The sequence below is a fragment of the Muntiacus reevesi genome, chromosome 3 (genome assembly GCF_963930625.1).
Source record: "Muntiacus reevesi chromosome 3, mMunRee1.1, whole genome shotgun sequence".
Classification (NCBI taxonomy): domain Eukaryota; kingdom Metazoa; phylum Chordata; class Mammalia; order Artiodactyla; family Cervidae; genus Muntiacus; species Muntiacus reevesi.
The window spans coordinates 232316333-232336293 of NC_089251.1; the positions used below are offsets into that span (position 1 = coordinate 232316333).

Genomic DNA, 19961 nt, shown 5'->3' on the forward strand with positions numbered 1-19961 from the left:
TAGTGGGGGCAACAGATCTAAGAAAAAAATAAAATTGCAGCCCCTCCACCCCACCAAGTTTAAATTTTCTGGTACCAAATTTAAGATGGAGGCATCCTCCTTAGAACCTTAAAGTTCGTTAATAGACTTATGCAAATTTGACTTACAAATTAGTTTTGTGCTTCTGTTTCCATAAGAAAATGCTTTATAATATGTAGATCTTTTTTTATGTTGAACAAAATTCACTTTGACTTGAAAACATTTTATTTAATTTATACAAATAACTACTAAATACAAAAAGTAGATTAAAACAAAATAGTTATTTTTTTTTTCTGGCAGAGTTTAAATGCACATAATGGATAATTCCGAAGAAAATGCATTTTCCCCACAGCGTTCAGGACTAAAATTCTACTGAAATCTTTGCTTCTAAATCAGTAATATATTCGGTGGTGTCACGTGGGTAATGGCTAAATACGTTCTGCATATGAACTGAAAAAAAGTTACAGTCTACACACATATAAATGTGAAGCACTTAAAATGTGAATTTAACAGATAATAAAAGAAAATGTCCATTTCAGAGTATAGTGTTAAAAACATTTTGGTAATAAAATCATAAGACCACATAAAAATAAGCTTTAACATATGCATGCAGCAGTTTTGTAAAAACTGCTACCTGCACAAGTAATAAATAATTTGCAAAGTTGTGTATAAACAATTCCTAATGTTCAGCGTCATTGTAAACATCAGCACGTGTAAAATGCAGCAAAGTCTGACATTACATTTTGTTTTGCCAAATTGAATTCCTATTATCCAAAGACAGACCAGTGGAGTACACAGCCAATATTTTGGCAAGTTGGGTCTTTAAAATTAAGAGTAACAGTGCAAGTAAGGAATGCAAAGAATTCCTAGTGCAATAAAGAAGAGAAGCACAGGCAATATTGCTGATTAAAAATTCACCACCTCCTTGAGTTTCCCGTGGGGAGTGTCTAGGAGACCGTGAAGATATGCAAAGCCACTGTCTTAATGCCCAGATCTCTTTTAGGATTTCTCTGTGTTCCTCCAGTTCCCTACATTTGCAACATTGTCCAACGTTAAGTCTCTGCAGTGTGAACAGTTTGTGAAATGCCCAGGTCACAGTCATTGAGCGAGGTTAGGGTGGTTTTGGTGTCTTCCCCAGCACACAGCCGGGTAAGATGTCTGCCTTGTCAAAGCAGCCATTTGGGGAGGGAGACAGATGGATTCTGTTCTGATAACCAGTCAGGCCAGCAATAGGTCCCAGCTGGACAACAACAACAATGTCAGATCTTCCTCCTTGACACCATGAAAATGTCAACAGTCAGTTTTCAATTTGTCTAGGGAATTATCGATTTTGGTCAAAGTCTTTTTGATACGCAGGGCTGTGAGTCTGGCAGATGGATTTTGATACCAGCATTCTTTCATCAGCTTGGCCAGGGAGGTTAATGTCTGAGGAGAGAAAGAACCAACACCACAGTGAATAAGTAGTTGGGCAGATGTTATGTCAACCATTTTGCAGGGCTCTGCAGGTCTTGTGATGTTATTAACATCTTCCTTACACAATAATCAAAGCCTTGGCCACTGATAAAGAAGCCACTCTTGAGTGTCTTAATGCTACCGTCTGACTTTACCAAGTCAATTACATAGGCCAGTCTGGACCCCTTGATTGTTTTATGGGTATTAAAAGCCACAGTACTAACTCGGAGTTAATACTGAAATATGCAAATAGGGTCATTTCTCAATGTCTTAAGATTTGCTACTTACTACTTAACAACAGCAATTAAGGATTGTTAGCATTAAACAGCCTATGTTTGGAATTTCAGATATGCAGAGACATTAAAGAGTTTAAAGGCATTAATTCAAGTCTCCTGGTTTACAGGTGAAACTGCAGCCCCAGCGCTTAGTGGCGTAGTAATGAGTCTCCCAATTCCTGGAGCCGGTCCAGGGTAGAAAATCTTGTGAATGTTGTCATTTGTTATCAAGATCTATCGATGTGGCTCTTTCAAGAATGAGACCACTTTGTGAACCTGTTCAACTAGGTCTAAAGCCCTTTTACATAAAATAGGGAGAGAAAGCAACAGAACAGATCATTCTACCAGCTTAAACTCTGGTATGTATAGAATTGTATACAAATGTATGGACAGTATAGCTCTGAAATGAAGCAAGCATAGTACTCTTACCGGGTCTGAGAACCATCTGTTGGGTATGTTAGGCCTCTGTTGATCCACACAGACTACCTTCCTCATATCTTCAAAACTTGGGTCATTGGGAACCACATCATAGAATGGTGGCTTGTAATCCTCCACAATACCTTCATACATGGACAAGAATTGTGTTGGTTAGCAAAAGAATAGAGGTTTACAGGGTGTTATAGATGGGCATCACAGGATACAATGCAGAAAAAAAAAGAAAAAGCACTGATCACCTTCCTCAAACTTCAAGATGATCCTAAAAGCCACAGGTAGGTCTTAAAAATACAAGGAAAACAAAGCAAAGAAGGAAGCCCTGCAGAGAACTTAAGGGCAACGACTGTTAGAAGAAAATGTGACTACTACTCAAAGAGAATCTCTTTAATTAAATAGGGTCAAGATACCTAAAGAAGGTACATGAATCTAGTAACTTCAAACCATAAACTGAAATGAAATGCAGTCCATGAACTAGAGCTAGAGGCAAATAATCCAAAACCATCAGCAAAATACCCCTTTCTGTTATTAGGGGAAAAGTCACTGCTGTGAAATAATCCATCCCCTTCGGAGGATGCAAATAATGTAATATGAAATACAATTTCCTCATTCATCCCGTATGTTCTAAGTACCCTCTGTCATTCACAGCTGTCTGTTTGATGGCTCTATTATTTCCTCTTAGATCAAAGGCACAAAATAAAATGCAGAGGACAGTCATTTGGAAAGGAGAAGAATGGCTAAAAAGAATGAACTCTTCCTCACTCCCAGGCAATTATGAAAGTGGCTAATTTCTGCTTCTGCTCCTGCATGGTTTTCAATGCCTTGGAAATCTTTTTCACCAGCAAAATTACATCAGTTCCTTACTTTTTGCAAAGAAAAGTAGTTCCACAAACAGAAAAATTTAAAGAAATAATTTGGAATTAGAAAATGGATTCTTTTCTTTATAGAAATAAAACCCAGGAAATCCATTACTTTTCTTCCATCATCAAAGGCCTCAACAATGTGGATAGTGGATTCCCTGGTTTACTGCCCTCTTCCTCCATGTAACTTCTGTTCCTAAATACCTACCAGATCGATTATTGGCAAAGACAGGAAGATAATTGTTTTGCAATCTCCTTTCATTTGTCAAATTAACGGTGAGAAGCTGTTCTAACAAATCCCATATAAATACAAACCATTTATGGAAAAAATTAGTCATGATAAGGAACATCTGTTAAATACTAAAGTTTTGTTAAACTTCATAGATACATTTTAGAAATGGAATGTAGTCCAAATTAGATTTAAAAATTATAATTGATATTTTAAAATCTAACTTACCCACATTGCTTGACTGTGTAACATGTACTAGTCAGTGGATTAGAACCTTTCCTGGCAAATCATAAACAGTTCAGACTGGGCATAAATCACTGCTTTCAAAAGATGACTTAAAATACTTCATCTCAGAGGCCTTATCTACTACTAGTCTTGTCAGATCCCTAGGAAGCATTCAAACAATATTTTAATTCTTTTCAATACACGTATTACTAGGAGACATCACATAAAACAGAGCTGAACACAGACCTGCAAGATAATTTATACCTTTATAGGGGCCACATGAATTTATATATGAAACAGTAGGACTGTGCCTACTTTATCATTCTTTAAAAATCTAGCATAATAGCCATTTGGGAGTAATTTGCCTAGCCAGCTTGGGAAGGGTTACCCGACTATGAAGTTGAATTTTTGTGTAAATGCAAAAGTACAGTTAGATTTTTAAAACAGAATTTGGGAATACTCAACAGTAAATTTTACTATACAAAGATGTTTTCTTTTGGGTTTATAGTTCTCCACATTTTAATTTTAACTGCCATTTTTAACAAAAGGAATCAAGTTTAAAGAGACCATTTAATTCATTATGTCTGGGACTTAGTCACACCTCTTGTCAACCATTGGACAAATGGTTGACTCTCTCCATCTAATGTTGATCATGCTTCCCCAAAATAAAATAAGTCTGGGATTAAAATCCACTGTCATCTAGAACTCCCTCAGGTCAAGGAAAGCAATTATTTCAAAGTACATTACATACCAACCATGTGTGGATCATACTAAACATTGAGGATGATAAAAGTATAAGACATGCTCTCAGTTTTCAAGGAACTCTAGTGGAAGATGAGGACAAGCCCCTCTCTTTTTTTGCTTAGATAATGGAAATCTTGTTTAAAAAAAAAAAATTGTTTTTTACCCCTTTATATATCTTGAAAGGCAAAGATAGACGTTCTAAGTTTTACTTGCTAGTTTCCAAATTGGCTCAAAAACCACTTTAATCCCTTAAACTGTGTGATCCAGAGGTTGTCCTTTGCACCAAGGATATACAAATAAAGATGTGATGTTGGTGATGAAAATAATGGGAAAAGAATATGTGAAAAAAATACAAACTAGGAGTAGGGAGAAGAGGTGGGGGACACGGTGCTCAGGGCGTTTTAGAGAATGAACACCACACCACCTGTGTGGTGTAAGTACCAGACATAATAAACCTGGTGCCATGGAAGCCTAAGAAACTTTCTGGGAGCCAGGACTTGAGGGAACAGAGAGAGGAATTGTCAAGAAAGACTACGGGACGAGAACACGCCAAGGACAGGGGGCACTCCAGGTGGGGGGCACAGGGGGGGAGACGGGACAAAGACAAGGGGTTTACAATGATCCGTGCGTGTTGGGGAGGGGCAGGGACGTTTCCTGTGGCTGATGTGGGTGCACATGTGGGGGCGGGGGGTGGGTGAGAGATCAAGGTTAGGCTGTGAAATGACTCATGTTGTCGAGGCAGGAAGTTACTTACAACTGTTCCTCTTCTGCCAGAAAACAAGTGGACTTTCAAGTCCTTTTACAGTAGCACCCAATAAGCAACTGCCAGATCGTGAGCCAGCGAAGAGAACAGCGTGCATTCAGCAAAGGGGGCTAAAAATACAAAGTACTTCAAGTGCCAAAGGAGTGGCACAGCAACAAAGGATCCAGGAGCGCGCAGCAGAGGAGCGCTTCAAGAGTGGTCAAGGAGGGACAAAGCCTGCCAGGCCTTGCTTCTTCACATTAGGGGGGTGAAACTTCAAGAGCCACAGAAAGACTCAGAGAAATTATCCATAACCTCTTCCCCCACAACGCTGGACATGTGCATCTGATTCACACAATTAGTTTTATTCCTGGACACATGTCTAAGTGATATTTTTCTCTGGGGCAAATATACCTTTACCAACAATATCCCTGGCATTAATTCACTGCCTGGTCCTAAGTAAAAGCCTTAATTGCCAGGCCTTAGTTCCAACACCTGTAAAGGACACATCATGATCTCAAGAATGCCCTGGACAGGGCTTCAAACCACATGAAACACCAGAGGGGTCTTTCTGAAAGTGCAAGTGTCCAGAAACAAGGCCTTCCTCGCGATCCTCCATACCCGAACCATTTGGCTTTCAAAGTTTGGGGGATTTTTTTTCAATTGCAGATAATAAGGGGTTGTAGACTTAGTTATAATTTGAACAATCTGACGGTGAGGCAGATACCTGCATGGAGCTGCCGTATAGCGCAGGGAGCTCAGGTCGGGGTTCTGCGATGACCTAGTGAGGTGGGATGGGGAGTGGGGGTGGGACAGGGGATGTCTGTATGCATGTGGCTGATTCACTTCATGGGGTAGCAGAAACTAACACAGCGCCGTGCAGCAATTACACTCCAATATCCAATAATTAATCAAAAGAAAAAATAATACATCCATGCAATGTTGAGAGTCAGGTAGATCACAGCCTTCTTTTCCTTCAGGAGAAGAAACTGAGAAAAATGTACTTGTCTAAGCTCACTGCTAATTAATGACAAACCAGAATCCACTTCCCTGTTTGTATTCTAGATCTCTGCCCACCAAGCCCAAAATGGGGCAGTGCATACACCTCATCACAACAGTGGGCTCACTCCATGTCACACTCTCTCCACTGCCCCACAACTTGGGTGGACACATCCAAGTGATAGGTGAGGGAAAGAAAACCCCCAGCACCTACATACATACATACAGGGTGCTACCATTAACAGTTAATGCCTACAGGAATTAAAAGACCCTTCAGAAATTAGAACATTACAACTAAAGCCATTTTACAGAGAATCAGGGTGCTTTATGGTTGGCTTCTGAGAAAATTCTATAAGTTAACACAGTGTTTCCTTCAGGGATGACCTGTGAGAAAATGGTTCACAGACAAAACTTTTTCATCTTATTAAATAACTATATATGTATTTTTAACATTATCTTCCATTTAATGCCATGGGATGCTGGCTTTCCCACTTCCAGTAGTGACATTAATTTCCTTTTAAAAAGAAATGTTTGAAAAATTTCAAACGATTAAGAAAATAATGGTCCAACTGGCGCTTGGATAGGAAAAAGATCATAAAGGTAGTACGTATATGAAAGAATCTTGGGAAGCACTGTTTTCAGAGATGCATTTTTTCACGGTAGGAACAAGATTTAAAAACATGTATCTGTTGAGACTTGCCTGGTGCTCCAGTGGCCAAGACGCTGTGCTCCCAGCGCAAGGGGCCGGGGTTCGATCCCTGGTCAGGGAACTAGATCTCACATGCCACAACTATGATACAGCACAGCCAAATAAATGTATCTTTAAAAATAAATGAAAAATGTTACTTAAAAAAAAAAATCTACTTGTGTTTCTTTCCTTAACACTCCTCACAGGAGGGTTTCAAACACAGTTCCCATGCCATGGCCCACATAAAAAACGACTGATAGACAAATGGATGGCCCTTTACAGCCAAGGTGATGACAGCTGAGGGGTTCCAGTCCCAGTCCCTCTTGACCCTGCCTCACTGCCAGAGATTTCAGAGAGTCACACCTGAACCAACAGGGCGCACTTGCTGGGAAGCTCTTTTTCTCCCCAAGGGAGGTGCACCTTTCTGAAACAGGAACACAGCTGGAAGGACAGCTCTGTTCTCTGCTAAGTAAAGTACACGTGTGGCAGCGATGACCTCATCCCACTACCCCCACTCCAGTTCATGGGCCTGTGGAACCATGTACATCAGAGTCAAGACTAAACGCATCATCTGAAATCTGTTAAGTCATTTCTGCTACTGAGATTCCCGGCAAAGAAAGCACCAAAGCAAATGGCTCAGAGACTGCTGCCCAGTCGAGCCCTACTAAAAACACTGATTAATGTTACAGTTCTCAGAGGAGACGTCAAAGGCGTAGCCATGTTCTGAGTTAAGCTGTGACCAGACACCTTACATCTCACAAACCTCAACCTCGAGGGAGACGCTCCACTAGAGTTGCAAGCATTTGCTGGCTGTGGAGGCCTTACAAGAAGAAGAATACATCATTCACTTGATGCTGGGGCTGTTAGAAGGTTACATCACAGAGGCTTGCCTTGGTGGACGGGCTCTGAAAGGTGTGTCAAGGAAGAGAGACTGGTAAGCGGCAAACAACACTCGGTAAAATTCTGCTGGCCTCTCGTTATTCTGTTGTGAGGTCAACTGACTGTCCTCCTCTGGTCTAGACCTTTAACTCAAGGCCCTAAAATTCCAGGAATCAAGAAAAAAATCCTCCCTTCCTACTCCACCTCTATATTCCTGCCCCAAAGTGAAAGTGAAGTTGCTCAGTCATGTCCGACTCTTTGCAGCCACATGGACTGTAGCCTACCAGGCTCCTCCATCCATGGGATTCTCCAGGCAAGAGTACTGGAGTGGATTGCCATTTCCTTCTCCAGGGGATCTTCCCAACTCAGGGATCGAACCTGGGTCTCTCGCACTTCAGGCAGACCCAAACCCACACTTAAAGCCTCAGACAAAATAAACCTGAAAGAAATTTCTTGAATACTTAAAAATTCCTCTAATATGTTTCTCCCCTTTGTTCAAACCTTAATAGACACTGAAGTAGTGAAACAAAACCATGAAACACACTGGATGTTAAGTTGCTGAAGAAAATCGTGTTGTTGTGGTTTCTGTACACAAGCCCATTGTGCTTAGGAACTAGACTCACATGTGTTTCCTTGGCCAGCCCAAGGACTCACAGAGGAGGTTTTCCAAAGTATGTGTGCCAAACATAAGCTTATTCTAACAAGTATTTCCTAGTCCACACCCCATTAAGAGATGCAGCTTGTCCAACAGGGCTTTTTCAAGAAGATACAAATGCTCTTTGCCACACTGGATTCCATCACAAAATAAAGCCAGCCACAGGGCAATGGAAGTGTGTCTGCAGAACCCTCCTGTGGGCAGGGAAGAGGAGACACGTGAAGGGTATGACAGAGGCTCATGCTGCTTGGATGAGGCTACAGTCAAAGATGAGCCAAAGGAGGGACAGTGAAGATCATTTCAGTTTTTAAAGCCATAAGCAGATGACCAGAGTATTAGAGCAACATAGCTCTGTTGTTTCTACATACAGGGTTCTAAACCCTGAAAGCTGAGGCTTCAGAGAAAGGACTTCTGATCCCAAGAGGGAACAGCTGCAGGAAGCTTGGTTGGGGCTACTGGAGGTATTTTGATCAGACCCAAAGCTAAATGGCACAAGTGAAGAGCTATGATGCACCCACTTACCTGTGGCATCCACATGTCGAGTTCTGCCTCCATGTCACACTGAATCCAAGTAAGAAAGCAGTGTGTCTGCAGAACTATATATTAAACGAAGAAAGGAAGAGTACTGCCAGAGAAGTAGCAAAACTCCAGAAAGAAAGGCCAAGGCCTAGCTACAAGACTAAAAGGAGAAAGGAACCCTGTTTCACGTATCAGAACACAAACCAAGAAATCCTGCTTTCACAGGTTCTATCATCATCCTAGGGACAGTCTTTATTTCCCGGCCTGATTGAGACTGATATAATATATTCCATTTTAACCTGGGATCTCAAGAGTACAGTCTCTGACCACAGCACAGCATCACCCGGGGCCCTGTTAGAAAACGAAATCCTGGGTCTAGCCCCAGCCCTATCAATCAGACACTCTGGGGGTGGGTTCCATAGTCTGTGTTTCTAGGTGATCCCACTGTACACTTTCCAGCTTAAGCATTAGTGATCCAAGCAAAACCCTGCCTTAGATTCACATAGAAAATTCACCCGGAAATGGTGAGAAAATGGTTTTCCTTCTGACCAATTCCAAATTCAGTATCAAACTAAACACAAACAGTAAATTCCAAAAGACACTACTGAGATAATTTCAGATGCGAAAATGGACTGAACTCTCATTTCCTGTACAGACACAGCATGAAGTTTATTATTAGTAGCAAAGAAATGTAAAGTTCCCGTGAAAATATAAAATGCAACATATTTTTATACTCATGGTTCACTTGAGGATCGTATTGCTCCAGGAGAACTATCTGGTCATCAATTTTTATAATGGACTCAGGAACTCAAAGGACGCATAATTATAATGACCTTCCTAAGATAAGATATTCATATATTTAAATGAGGTACATTTAGTATGCAATAATTTCAAAAATATATATACTTTTAATGTCAGTTCTTAAAGCTAGTAAGAAAGTGAAATAGGTACATCACACCCTGGGGTGAGCGGGATATTGTAAATTAGAACAACTCTTATGGAAAGCAATTTGGCAATATGTGTCAAGCCATAAAAACATCCATATTCTTTGACCTAATAGGTCTACTTTTTTTCAGATTAAGAATAATTCCCTAAATGAAAAAGTTATATGAACAAAGACATCTACTACTGGCCCCACATGGAGGAGACGGGATATCTAACAATATGGAAACAGTTAAATTCATGAACTGACCGTTAACATGACCACAAAAAATGAAAATAGATGAACATTAAAAAACCACAAATGAAGAAGATACAGATTATATCTAAGAATTACCGAATTACAGCTAAGTAAAAAAAATATGTATATATATATACACACATGGCTGCATAAAGAAGAAGGCGAAAGAAACATGAATGTTGGAAGGCAAATCCTACTCATTTTTCTGTTTGGGGATAGTAATAATAATACTAAATATTAATAGATCTATCTGCAAGCAGCCATGAACACTCGCAAGTTTGAGCTTGGATGAACTAATTTCTGTCTTTGTGCATGTACACATTCATGGGAGAAGGGAAACTAGAGAAGGAGGAAAATACCAAATTAGTCATTGTCAAGGGGCAGTGGCTGATTTAAAATGAGACTTACCGCCCCCTAAAAATCAAACCACAGAACAGCAGCTCAACCCACAAACTTTTAGGAAACAGAGAACAATCTAAACCATGATGTAAGTAGGAGATCAGTAAAGCAGAAAACATCCAAAATAGTCTCTCTCTCTCTACCCTTCACGATTTTCAGAAATAATGTTAGAAGATAGATTGAGAAAACTATTATTTGTTGAGCTACCATTTTAAACCAATGACTCTAATTTCCAACTGACTCCTATTAATCACAGCTGATCTTCAAAAGCCATTTGGGTTTAAGCCTGTGACACAGGAACGAATTTGCAACACGAGTTCTTACAAAGCCCAAGTCCCGAGTTTCTGCCAAGTTCGGCTTTCATCACACAGGCTGGCCTGGCACAGCTCCAGCACCCACAGCTGGATTGCTACCATCCTGGCCTTGGAACATTAACTTCCTCTTCATCTGGGGCAAGTTTCCCATCACACGGTTTATTATGACACCAATCCTTTTCTAACGTGTTTAAGATAAACTAATTAGAATTTGATTTTCAGTTCTAAGCCTCTCAAGAATTATTAGGGAGGGGCATGGGGAAATGAAGTCGCTGTGCAATTTCAGGCAAAGTTCAGACAGAACTTTATCCATCAGCAAAACAATCACTCTGTTGCAAACAATTCTCAAGGCGCTTGAATGGCACAAAATGCAAGTCAGTAGCTCCCAACAATTGAGAAACAATTACCAAGAAAATGTTCATGACTCCATCCAAAAAAAAAAAAAAAAAAAATCTTTAAAAGAACTGTCAGGTTACAATATTTGTGTGTTTATGTTTAATTTGAAACAAGGGCTCTGATACCCTTAGAGAGTTTGTTAAACTCTGCTGGGGGGTGGGGTGGGGGGGAGGGAACGCTACCACAAAGGCTTGCCAATTTATATTATTACATACTAAAACTATGTTATGTTACCCCAATTCCACTTCACAGAACCTCCTAGTCTCTGGCTGTGTTATTCTTGAAAATATATGGTTACCCCAAGAATTTCAATCATTACAAGAAAGTATCAGTGGAAGGTGAGATGGAGTGTGTGTTAGTGACACCATGCATTCTTTAATACTTTAAATCTAGGATCCCAGTGGGTCCCAGGAAGGCAGAGCATCTCCTGAAAATGAGTATCAGTTTAAATATATAGCATTTTCTTCTGCTTTCCGAGAACAATTTCCAGATGTGTCCTCTGTGAAGTAAGACTTCCAGTTGTGAAGGTGTGAAGAGGTCGATTTAGTGGATTCGAGAGATGCTGCTCTGATACCCGCTTTGTGGGTAGATGAGGCACATGTTGTATTTGAATGAGAATAGGTATTGCCTCCAGAATGCAATAGTTCAAGAGTGCATTTTTTGTATTTTTGGCTGATAAGAAAGATGGAGGTGAAAAGTTATGGTAGGGAATATAGGTTAGGAATTATCGGTCGGGGTTTCGTACGTAGCAGAGCAGCTCCCTCGCTGCGATCTATTGAAAGTCAGCCCTCGACACAAGAAAAAAAAAAATTAAAAAAAAAAAAAAGAATTATCGACAAATATGTGCTTCCCTAGTGGCTAAGGCAAACACTACCATTTCATGAAACTTCCTTATACGAGGACCAGCATGAGCCTCCTCTTCAGAGCTTCCTGAGTGTAAACTTCACTTACTCAGCAAGTACAGCCTGCTTCGTACAAAGGAGTGAATTCCTAGTGTGCAACCTGAGTCTCTTCTCAATATTCCAAACTTGAAAGTAAACGTATCTACAATAGCAAGATTCACCCTTAGATTTACTTGAGCATTCTCCTCATGATAAACATCACTTGGGAAAAGAGCAGAGGAGCAGGAAGGATGGGAGAAAGACAGAATCATGAGGATGGAGGAAAGAAGAAAAATACAGACTGAAGGAAAAATACCAACAATCAAGGAATATGTAGTCTCTTGCAGAAATACCTTTTCTACCACCATCTCCTTTTATGCAGTTAAAACAGACTGCCCTTATGCGCCTTCCACCGACCAGCCATAAGTCAAATATAAATGCCGACAGCTTCACAAATAGGATTCATGGAACCATGTGGACTTAATATTCCCGTTGCCCTTTTAAAGGTAGCAGGACCAAGAGGACTCAGACAAGGACAACATGATATGAGATCGGTTACCTACCATTGCTCAGCATCCGCCTGGCCACCTCCCACAAGACAAGTCCAAAGGCCCAAATGTCGACTCTCTTGTAAGAATCAAAACAATCCACCTGGATAGTTTCATCGAGAACTTCAGGGGCCATGTAGCGTTTGGTGCCCACACGGGGGTTGTTCCCCACATCGAGCTGATTGGTGCTCTGGGAATGCATGACGGCCAGGCCTAAAAGGAAGAAGCAACAGTGTCAACCCACTCCCTTTCTCCCAGAGGGTTGCGGGAGGTTTTCAAACCAACCCCGGTCAACAGCGCCCTCTTGTGGCGCCCAAGGTGACCGCGCCATCTCCCACCCCCACCACCCCCAGTCATCCCTGGAGTGCTGTTGTGATGACTTAGGTGAGAGCAGGAAGTAGGGCTGATGCCAGAAACATCCTGGGTGTAATAGATTAATATAGGAACTTCAGAGACAAGAAGTTTTGAGTCAGTAATACACCAAACCAATATGAAGCTGGTGTTCAAACTCCACAAGAAAACAGACTCACTTGTTAAATGGGAGCCTCAAAATGACTTAACAAGGAGCAAATTAAGCTCTCAAGCTCCAGTACAACTCCCACTGGTCTCCAAACAAACTTCAGACCGTTTGAAGAAGGGACTCTGAGTTAATTTATCACTACACAAAGAGGCGACTGCTCCGGGCCCTGCTCCATCCCTAAAGAAGGACCGCTCATCTAAACAACTGTTACTGTTTAGTCGCTCATTCATGTCCGACTCTTTGCGACCCCATGGACTGTACCTCGCCAGGCTCCTCTGCCCATGGGATTCTCCAGGCAAGAATACTGGAGTGGGTTGCCATTTCCTTCTCCAGGGGAGCTTCCCAACCCAGGGATCAAAGCCATGTCTCCTGAGTTGACAGGTGGATTCTTTACTACTGAGCCACCTGGGAAGCTTCATCTGAACGTAGCCTGGACCAAACCCACAGGCTTTTTTCTCCACAGCCACACGTACATACGGAGAACACTAAGCTGACCCCAGATTCAAAGCCCAGCTCTCATGTTAAATGGTTTCGAAGCACTGTCTTAAACCATGACTCATTTCAGAACTCCTCAGCCAATTAAAGAGACCTACATTCCTCACAGACCAAGGGACAGATACATGCATGGTTTATTTGAGAATGGAATTTTTGATGCATAGGCAGACCAACTGAAAATTATTTCTCTGACACTGAGAATAATGAAAATTGCCAGAGTGGAGTTAGCAGGCTGTGTAAACGTTTGTATCCCAGTGGGGATCCCTCAGGTCATCTGTGGAGGATGCTTCTCCACCCAGTCCATGGCTCTGAATGGGTGGGATGACGACTCCATGTAAAGCCGGGAGATAGCTTGCATGTCATCTCAGCCTTAATAATTCCCAGAGACACTGGCACCTGCATTTGACTCAATCAGACTGGTTTCTCTTTCCCTTAATTTTATAATCAATCCTAAGATTCCACAGCTACTATGGACATTTCCAAATCATATATGCCCCTCCACCATTTCCAGAACCAATCAGTCAAGATAACAGAATACAAAACAGGTGCAGTTTAAATAAGCATAGAGATGCTAGCTGTGGTGGTTTAAACATATATCCATGAGTGTTTTGAAACTTCTCCCTTAAAGAGGAGAAACTCAATTCCCCATGCCTTGAGCGTGGGCTGGACCATCAAAGACAACATGGCAGAAAAGTGTGTGTTATTTTCAAGATTAGGACACAGAAGGCAGATGTTTTCCTGTTTGCTCTCTGGGGGCATTCATAGTGCTGGAGGATACTCCAGTGGCCCAGTGGGCAGGACCATAAGGAGCTGAGCGTGTCATGTGCGTGAGCGGCCATGAGAGTGAGCCGTCCTGGAGATCCCCCCATCCCCAAGCAAGCCTTCAGATGCCTGCAGCCCTCACTGACGGCATGACTGTTACCCCTCTAAGATCCTGAGCCAGAACCATAGACCAGAGCTGTTCTGGGACTGCTGGCTGACTGTGAGAAAATAAATTTGTGTTCTTCTGAGCTGCTAAGTTTTAGAGGTAATTTGTTTCCCAATAATCAGTAATTACAACTAACTAAAGAGACAAACCAACCAAATGAAATGTGCCTCAATTCCTATTTCAAAAAAACTGGAAAAACTTGAAGATGGATATTAAATGATATTTAAGAATAATCAGTAACTTTTAGGTGTGATAAAGTATGATTATGGAAGAAAAGTATTTCTAGGGGGTGCATTTTAAAGCATTTAGGAGTAAAGAGTTGTGATGTCTACAGTTTATTTTCTAATGAATTTGCAAATATATACACTCAGCCACATATAGATAAAGGAAATTTGGCAAAATTTTAGTAACTGTTGAATCTAGGTGTTGTCAGTATGAATGATCATCAAACTATTTTTTCAGTCTTTATGTTTGAATTTTTTTATAATCAAAAGTTAGGAAAATGCAATACTGGTATTTTTGCTAAAATACTGGTAGTTTTGCAATATTAATAACAACATAATTGTGACTCTTAATTTCTAGGTATAAAGTAAAAAGCTAGTATAAATTGTGGTCGCATAGGAACTATCTCCTGTACTACTGATCTACTTCCCTGAACAATGACCCCTTAAAACACAAAGTTGTGTTTGAAACCATGAATCCAATTGGAGGGCTGTAGGCCAAAATAAATGTAATTAATTAATTAATCAGTTGGGTTTGCTGCAAATTTCCCCCAAGTCCCATAAACCAAAACCAACAGCTGCCTCAGTCTGCCCATCATCCCTTGGCCTCTGGACTATAACAGCATCTACCATTTAAGTGATTATTTGCAAAGCATTTATAAAATTTCTGAATCTTACACAAGAATCGTGTGAGGCATAATTGACTTTCAGTAACATGAATTAATACATGAACACACTATTATAAAAGTTTCAAACAACAGAGAAGTACAAGGCACAGTATCAAACACTGAAGTCCCCCTTGCTAAGCTCCCCACTCTTGTACTCAGTATAAGCAGGTCAGCAATTAGGGCAGATAAACAGATTCAAGGACCTGCACAAAAATCCTGCTCAATAACTGGGAAACACACATCACTTTAGCTTCCTAACTCCTGGCATAGCCGTAACAGTCTTCTACTCCACAGTTTGCCACAACAAAAATGTGTCATGCCTTCTCATACTTGGAAAACACTGCAAAATAATTTCTCAACATGAACACAAGGACTTTAAAGGGATTCCAAAGAAAGAAAATTTTCTGATATGTCAAATACTTTGTGTTTAATAACAATTTTATCATTTATGTAATTAGAGCTCATACTGCCTAAACCTTTATTAGCGTACCTACAAGACCTACAATGATATGAAAATACGATACACATTTTTTTATCCGAGTAGAGTAGGCATCCCCAATAGTCCACTGAAATGAAGACCCAGTATTACAATTCAATTCTCATTAGCCTATCATTCAGTCAATTTTCTACAGGTCTAGGGTAAGTAGGTTTTATATAGAATGCCACTATAAATGAAAATTATCTTATTTATAATGCAATTAAAACTACATTAAGCATCACTCTACCACCAAGACTGAGATATCTCAGCAGAGCAAATGTTAAATTGGTTTGGAGATTCCCCCGCCCCCAAGCTGCCCCTTTGCTTTATATAATTTTGCGTTGGTTACAGAAGAACAATTTTAGATCCCATTTTAAAGATAAACTCATTCCATAGGTTATTTACCTATTTTCTCTCTGTTTTTTTTTTCATTTATCTATATTAGTTGGAGGCTAATTACTTTACAATACTGTAGTGGTTTTTGCCATACACTGGTATGAATCAGCCCTGGATTTACATGTGTGCACCTGCTTTCTATAAAGGCTTCTGAAATCAGAAGGCACCAGTAGTGGTTGCCTCTCAGGGTGGGCTGGGGCAGGAACGAACTAAACCAGCCCAAACTGACCTTCTAGGGTAACAGGAAGATCTGTATCTCGACAGGGGTTTGGACTTTACAGCTTCTGTCAAAACTCTGAGAGTTAAGATCTGTGCAACTAATGTGAAATGCAAATTTTTCCTGAAAAGAAAAAAGTAAACAAAAACTCCCAGTGACTGATACAGCGGTGAGTATGCTGAAACCACTAGAAGGAAGGGCTCTTTTGTCTGTGTTGACTTTGAAATGTACCAGAGATTGAGGTGTACTGATAAACAGGAGGCTGGATATGTGATAACAGTAAAATGTTCATGGGAGAATCTAGGTTGGTAGATATACAGGTGTTCACCATGAAGCCATTTCAATTTGCATTCTTGAAATTTTCCATAACTTTTAGGAGAGAAAAAGATGCAACCCAGCTAAACAGGAACATGACAGAAGTTAAAACAGTAAATTAAAAATACTTTTAAAAATTTACCCAAATCTGCTATGCAACACTGTCCATTCTTCTTAACCAGGATGTTTTTGCTTTTTAAGTCTCGGTGAGCAATGGCTGGTTTCCCTTGGGTCCCAAAGATCTCTATGTGCAAATGTGCGAGACCGCTAGCTATGGACAGTACTATTCTCAGGCAGCTCACGGTATCCAGAGTAGTAAGCTGAAGGTAGTCGTAAAGCGATCCCATTTCATGATAATGTGTGATCAACCACAACTGTGTACTGGAGTGTCTTGATGTCATGTCTGAAGCGATGAAACCTGGAGGGTGCAATGACAAAAATTAACAGACAGTGAGAATTCCACATTACAGCTTTAGTACACAGAGACAGTGACCCACAGAGTAGAGATCACCCATGACAAAAATAATTACTCATCAACTACCATGAAAGAAGCTTTACAAAGGCGTCAGCAGAGAAACAGAATGTACTTATTAATGCATTCAAAAGGCATTGCTAATGAATAGGAAATTTTCATATTCATTTCCATTGTAAATAATCCTTTAAAACTTTTTTTACCTTTTAAAAACATTTTACATTGCATGAAGATTCAGATAGGAATAATACCTTTGTGCTTACCCACAATGATAGTGTCAAACCCTTCATCGTGCTGGCATTCCAAGCATAGATCATTCATCGTCCACCCAGAGAGAACACAAAACCTAGAACCTAGACACCTGTGTTCCAGTCTCGATCTGCCTGTGATCTGCTGTGTAATATTGGACAACTCACTTGGGCTCTTTGGATTGTCTCTGCTGTAAAATCAAGGGGTGAGTTTATATTAAATAGCTGACTGATTCATTAAATTTAAAAAGGAATCTATCAAATATAACAAGCATCATCTTCGTCAGTCACACAGGAAAATCAAGATGATGGTATCTGTAGGCTAGAAAACAGAGATTTGAAAAGGAAAAATTACAGTATAATGTGAGAACAGCCTTATTGTATACTAATATGTGCAAAGGACAACGGAGCCCAGAGCAGGGAATCAGAATAACTCAGACTAGATGTTATGGTAGGCTTCCATCAAAAATTGACTACTGAAGGGGTCTTGAAAAGAAGTGAGATACTCATCCTGTGATAAACCATAACAGAAAAGGATATGGAAATTTATATAAATATATCTATAACTGAGTCACTGTGCTATAAAGTAGAAATTAATATGATACTGTAAATCAACTATACTGCAATAAAAATTTTTTAAAAAGAAGTGAGATATTGAAAGATGTAGATACAGATATTGAAAGATGTAGATACAGAGGAAGGAAGAAGCTTTTCTAGACATTCTGAGGGGACTTTTCAGCACACTGAAGGAACCTGAAGTCAGAGGCACTTCTGAATCTGTGAAATAGTGTACCTGTCTTTTCTGCTACAGAGATGCTTTCCTAGCATTATAGATCTATGCCTTATGAACATACTTGATGGACAGTGAAATTTAGAACTTAGAAATATAAGGGGATTTTTTTTAAAAAAAGACAGATAAGACTTGAAGAATTAAATGACTTGTGAAAGTATGAAAGAAAAGGAAAACACATTACAATGCTTTATATAAAGTACTTTATATAAAATTTGTAACACTTTCACAGATTTTGATTTTTATAACATTTTCACAAATTAGGATTTTTCTCAACAGACCAGTAGGATAAATATCATTATACTCATTTTACAAATAATTGAGTTGCTGCTGGGAGGTGCCAAGGATCACACGGCTGTGAAGTTGCTACTAACTCCAAGTTTGATGCTAGCTGCCCTGATGCACCATACCTTGCGTGAGAAAGTGCTGGGAACAGAGAAAGGCACCTAATTTGATCATCATCAACAGAAGCTGTCACTAATTAGTGAGAACTAGCAGTGTGCCAGCGGAGAAGGCAACGGCCCCCACTCCAGTACTCTTGCCTGGAAACTCCCATGGACGGAGGAGCCTGGTGGGCTGCAGTCCATGGGGTCGCTAAGAGTCGGTTACAACTGAGCGACTTCACTTTCACTTTCCACTTTCATGCATTGGAGAAGGAAACGGCAACCCACTCCAGTGTTCTTGCCTGGAGAATCCCAGGGACGGGGGAGCCTGGTGGGCTGCCGTCTCTGGGGTCGCACAGAGTCGGACACGACTGACATGACTTAGCAGCAGCAGCAGTGTGCCAGACACAGGTTTAAACACCCCATATGCAACCCTCCAACAACCACATGAACGGGATGGATTACATCACTAACATTAAAGTTACTGACACTAAGGCCAGTAATGTCAGTGACATTAAGGCCGGTAACGTTAAGGTCACTGACGTCAACATCAGTAAGCCAGCCAGCAGTCTGGCTCTAGAGCCCAGACTCTTCCCTACCAGTTCATCCTGCCTTCAGACAAGCTGGCTTCTACTCAGAGAAAGACAATGCTGACGTCTGTGCCCGTGGGACATCTGTAAGGTGAACTGAGCAACACTTCTGCACCTTGAATCTTCAGCCTTCTCCCGCTTCCGCTAAGTGGTCCCCACGGCCAGCCGTGGTCCCTCACTCTTCTCCAGCCTATCTTCGTGTCCCCATGGCTGATGCTCTTGGCTCCCTTAGCTGACCACAACATAAACCAGAATGTGCCTTTTGATGTTAGTTATTCTTGCGAAAGAAAATATTTCTGCTGCAACAAGCTCCTATTGTATAGCTGTGTGGGTGCCGCGTCGCTCAGCTGTGTCTGAGGCTTTGTGACCCCATGGACTGTAGCCTGCCAGGCTCCTTGGTCCGTGGGATTTGCCAGGCAAGAATACTGGAGTGGGTTGCCATTTCCTCCTCCAGGGGATCTTCCAGGCCCACAGATCTAACCCACGTCTACTGTGTCTCTTGCATTGCTGGCAGATTCTTTACCCACTGAGCCATCAGGGAATATCCTATTGTATAGCACAGGGAACGACATTCAATATCCTGAGATTAAACCATAACAGAAAAGAACACATAAAAGAATGTGTATATATATAACTGGATCACTTTGCTGTATAGCAGAAATGAATGCAACATTGTAAATCAACTATACTTTCATTTTTAAATGTTTCTACTTGATCATTTTATACCACATGATATCCATCTTTAATGACTTTCTCAAAAATGAGTATCCCAAACTATAGAAGCACCACTCCAAAGAAATTAAAT

General features: G+C 40.7%; 1 protein-coding gene across 2 annotated transcripts in view; it reads right to left on the reverse strand.

Annotated features, from left to right (window-relative positions):
* Nucleotides 1-205: 205 nt before the first annotated feature.
* ACVR1 (activin A receptor type 1) overlaps nt 206-19961 on the reverse strand; it is a 129323-nt gene continuing 109567 nt past the window's right edge. For both annotated transcript variants that reach the window (XM_065931576.1, XM_065931574.1), the window contains 4 exons: nt 16816-17091; nt 12451-12648; nt 2175-2305; nt 206-1443 (listed from right to left, as the gene is read on the reverse strand). In XM_065931576.1, the coding sequence (XP_065787648.1) occupies nt 1309-1443; nt 2175-2305; nt 12451-12648; nt 16816-17091 (740 nt within the window). In that variant the 3' untranslated portion in view covers nt 206-1308. The remainder of the gene's footprint in view (nt 1444-2174; nt 2306-12450; nt 12649-16815; nt 17092-19961) is intronic.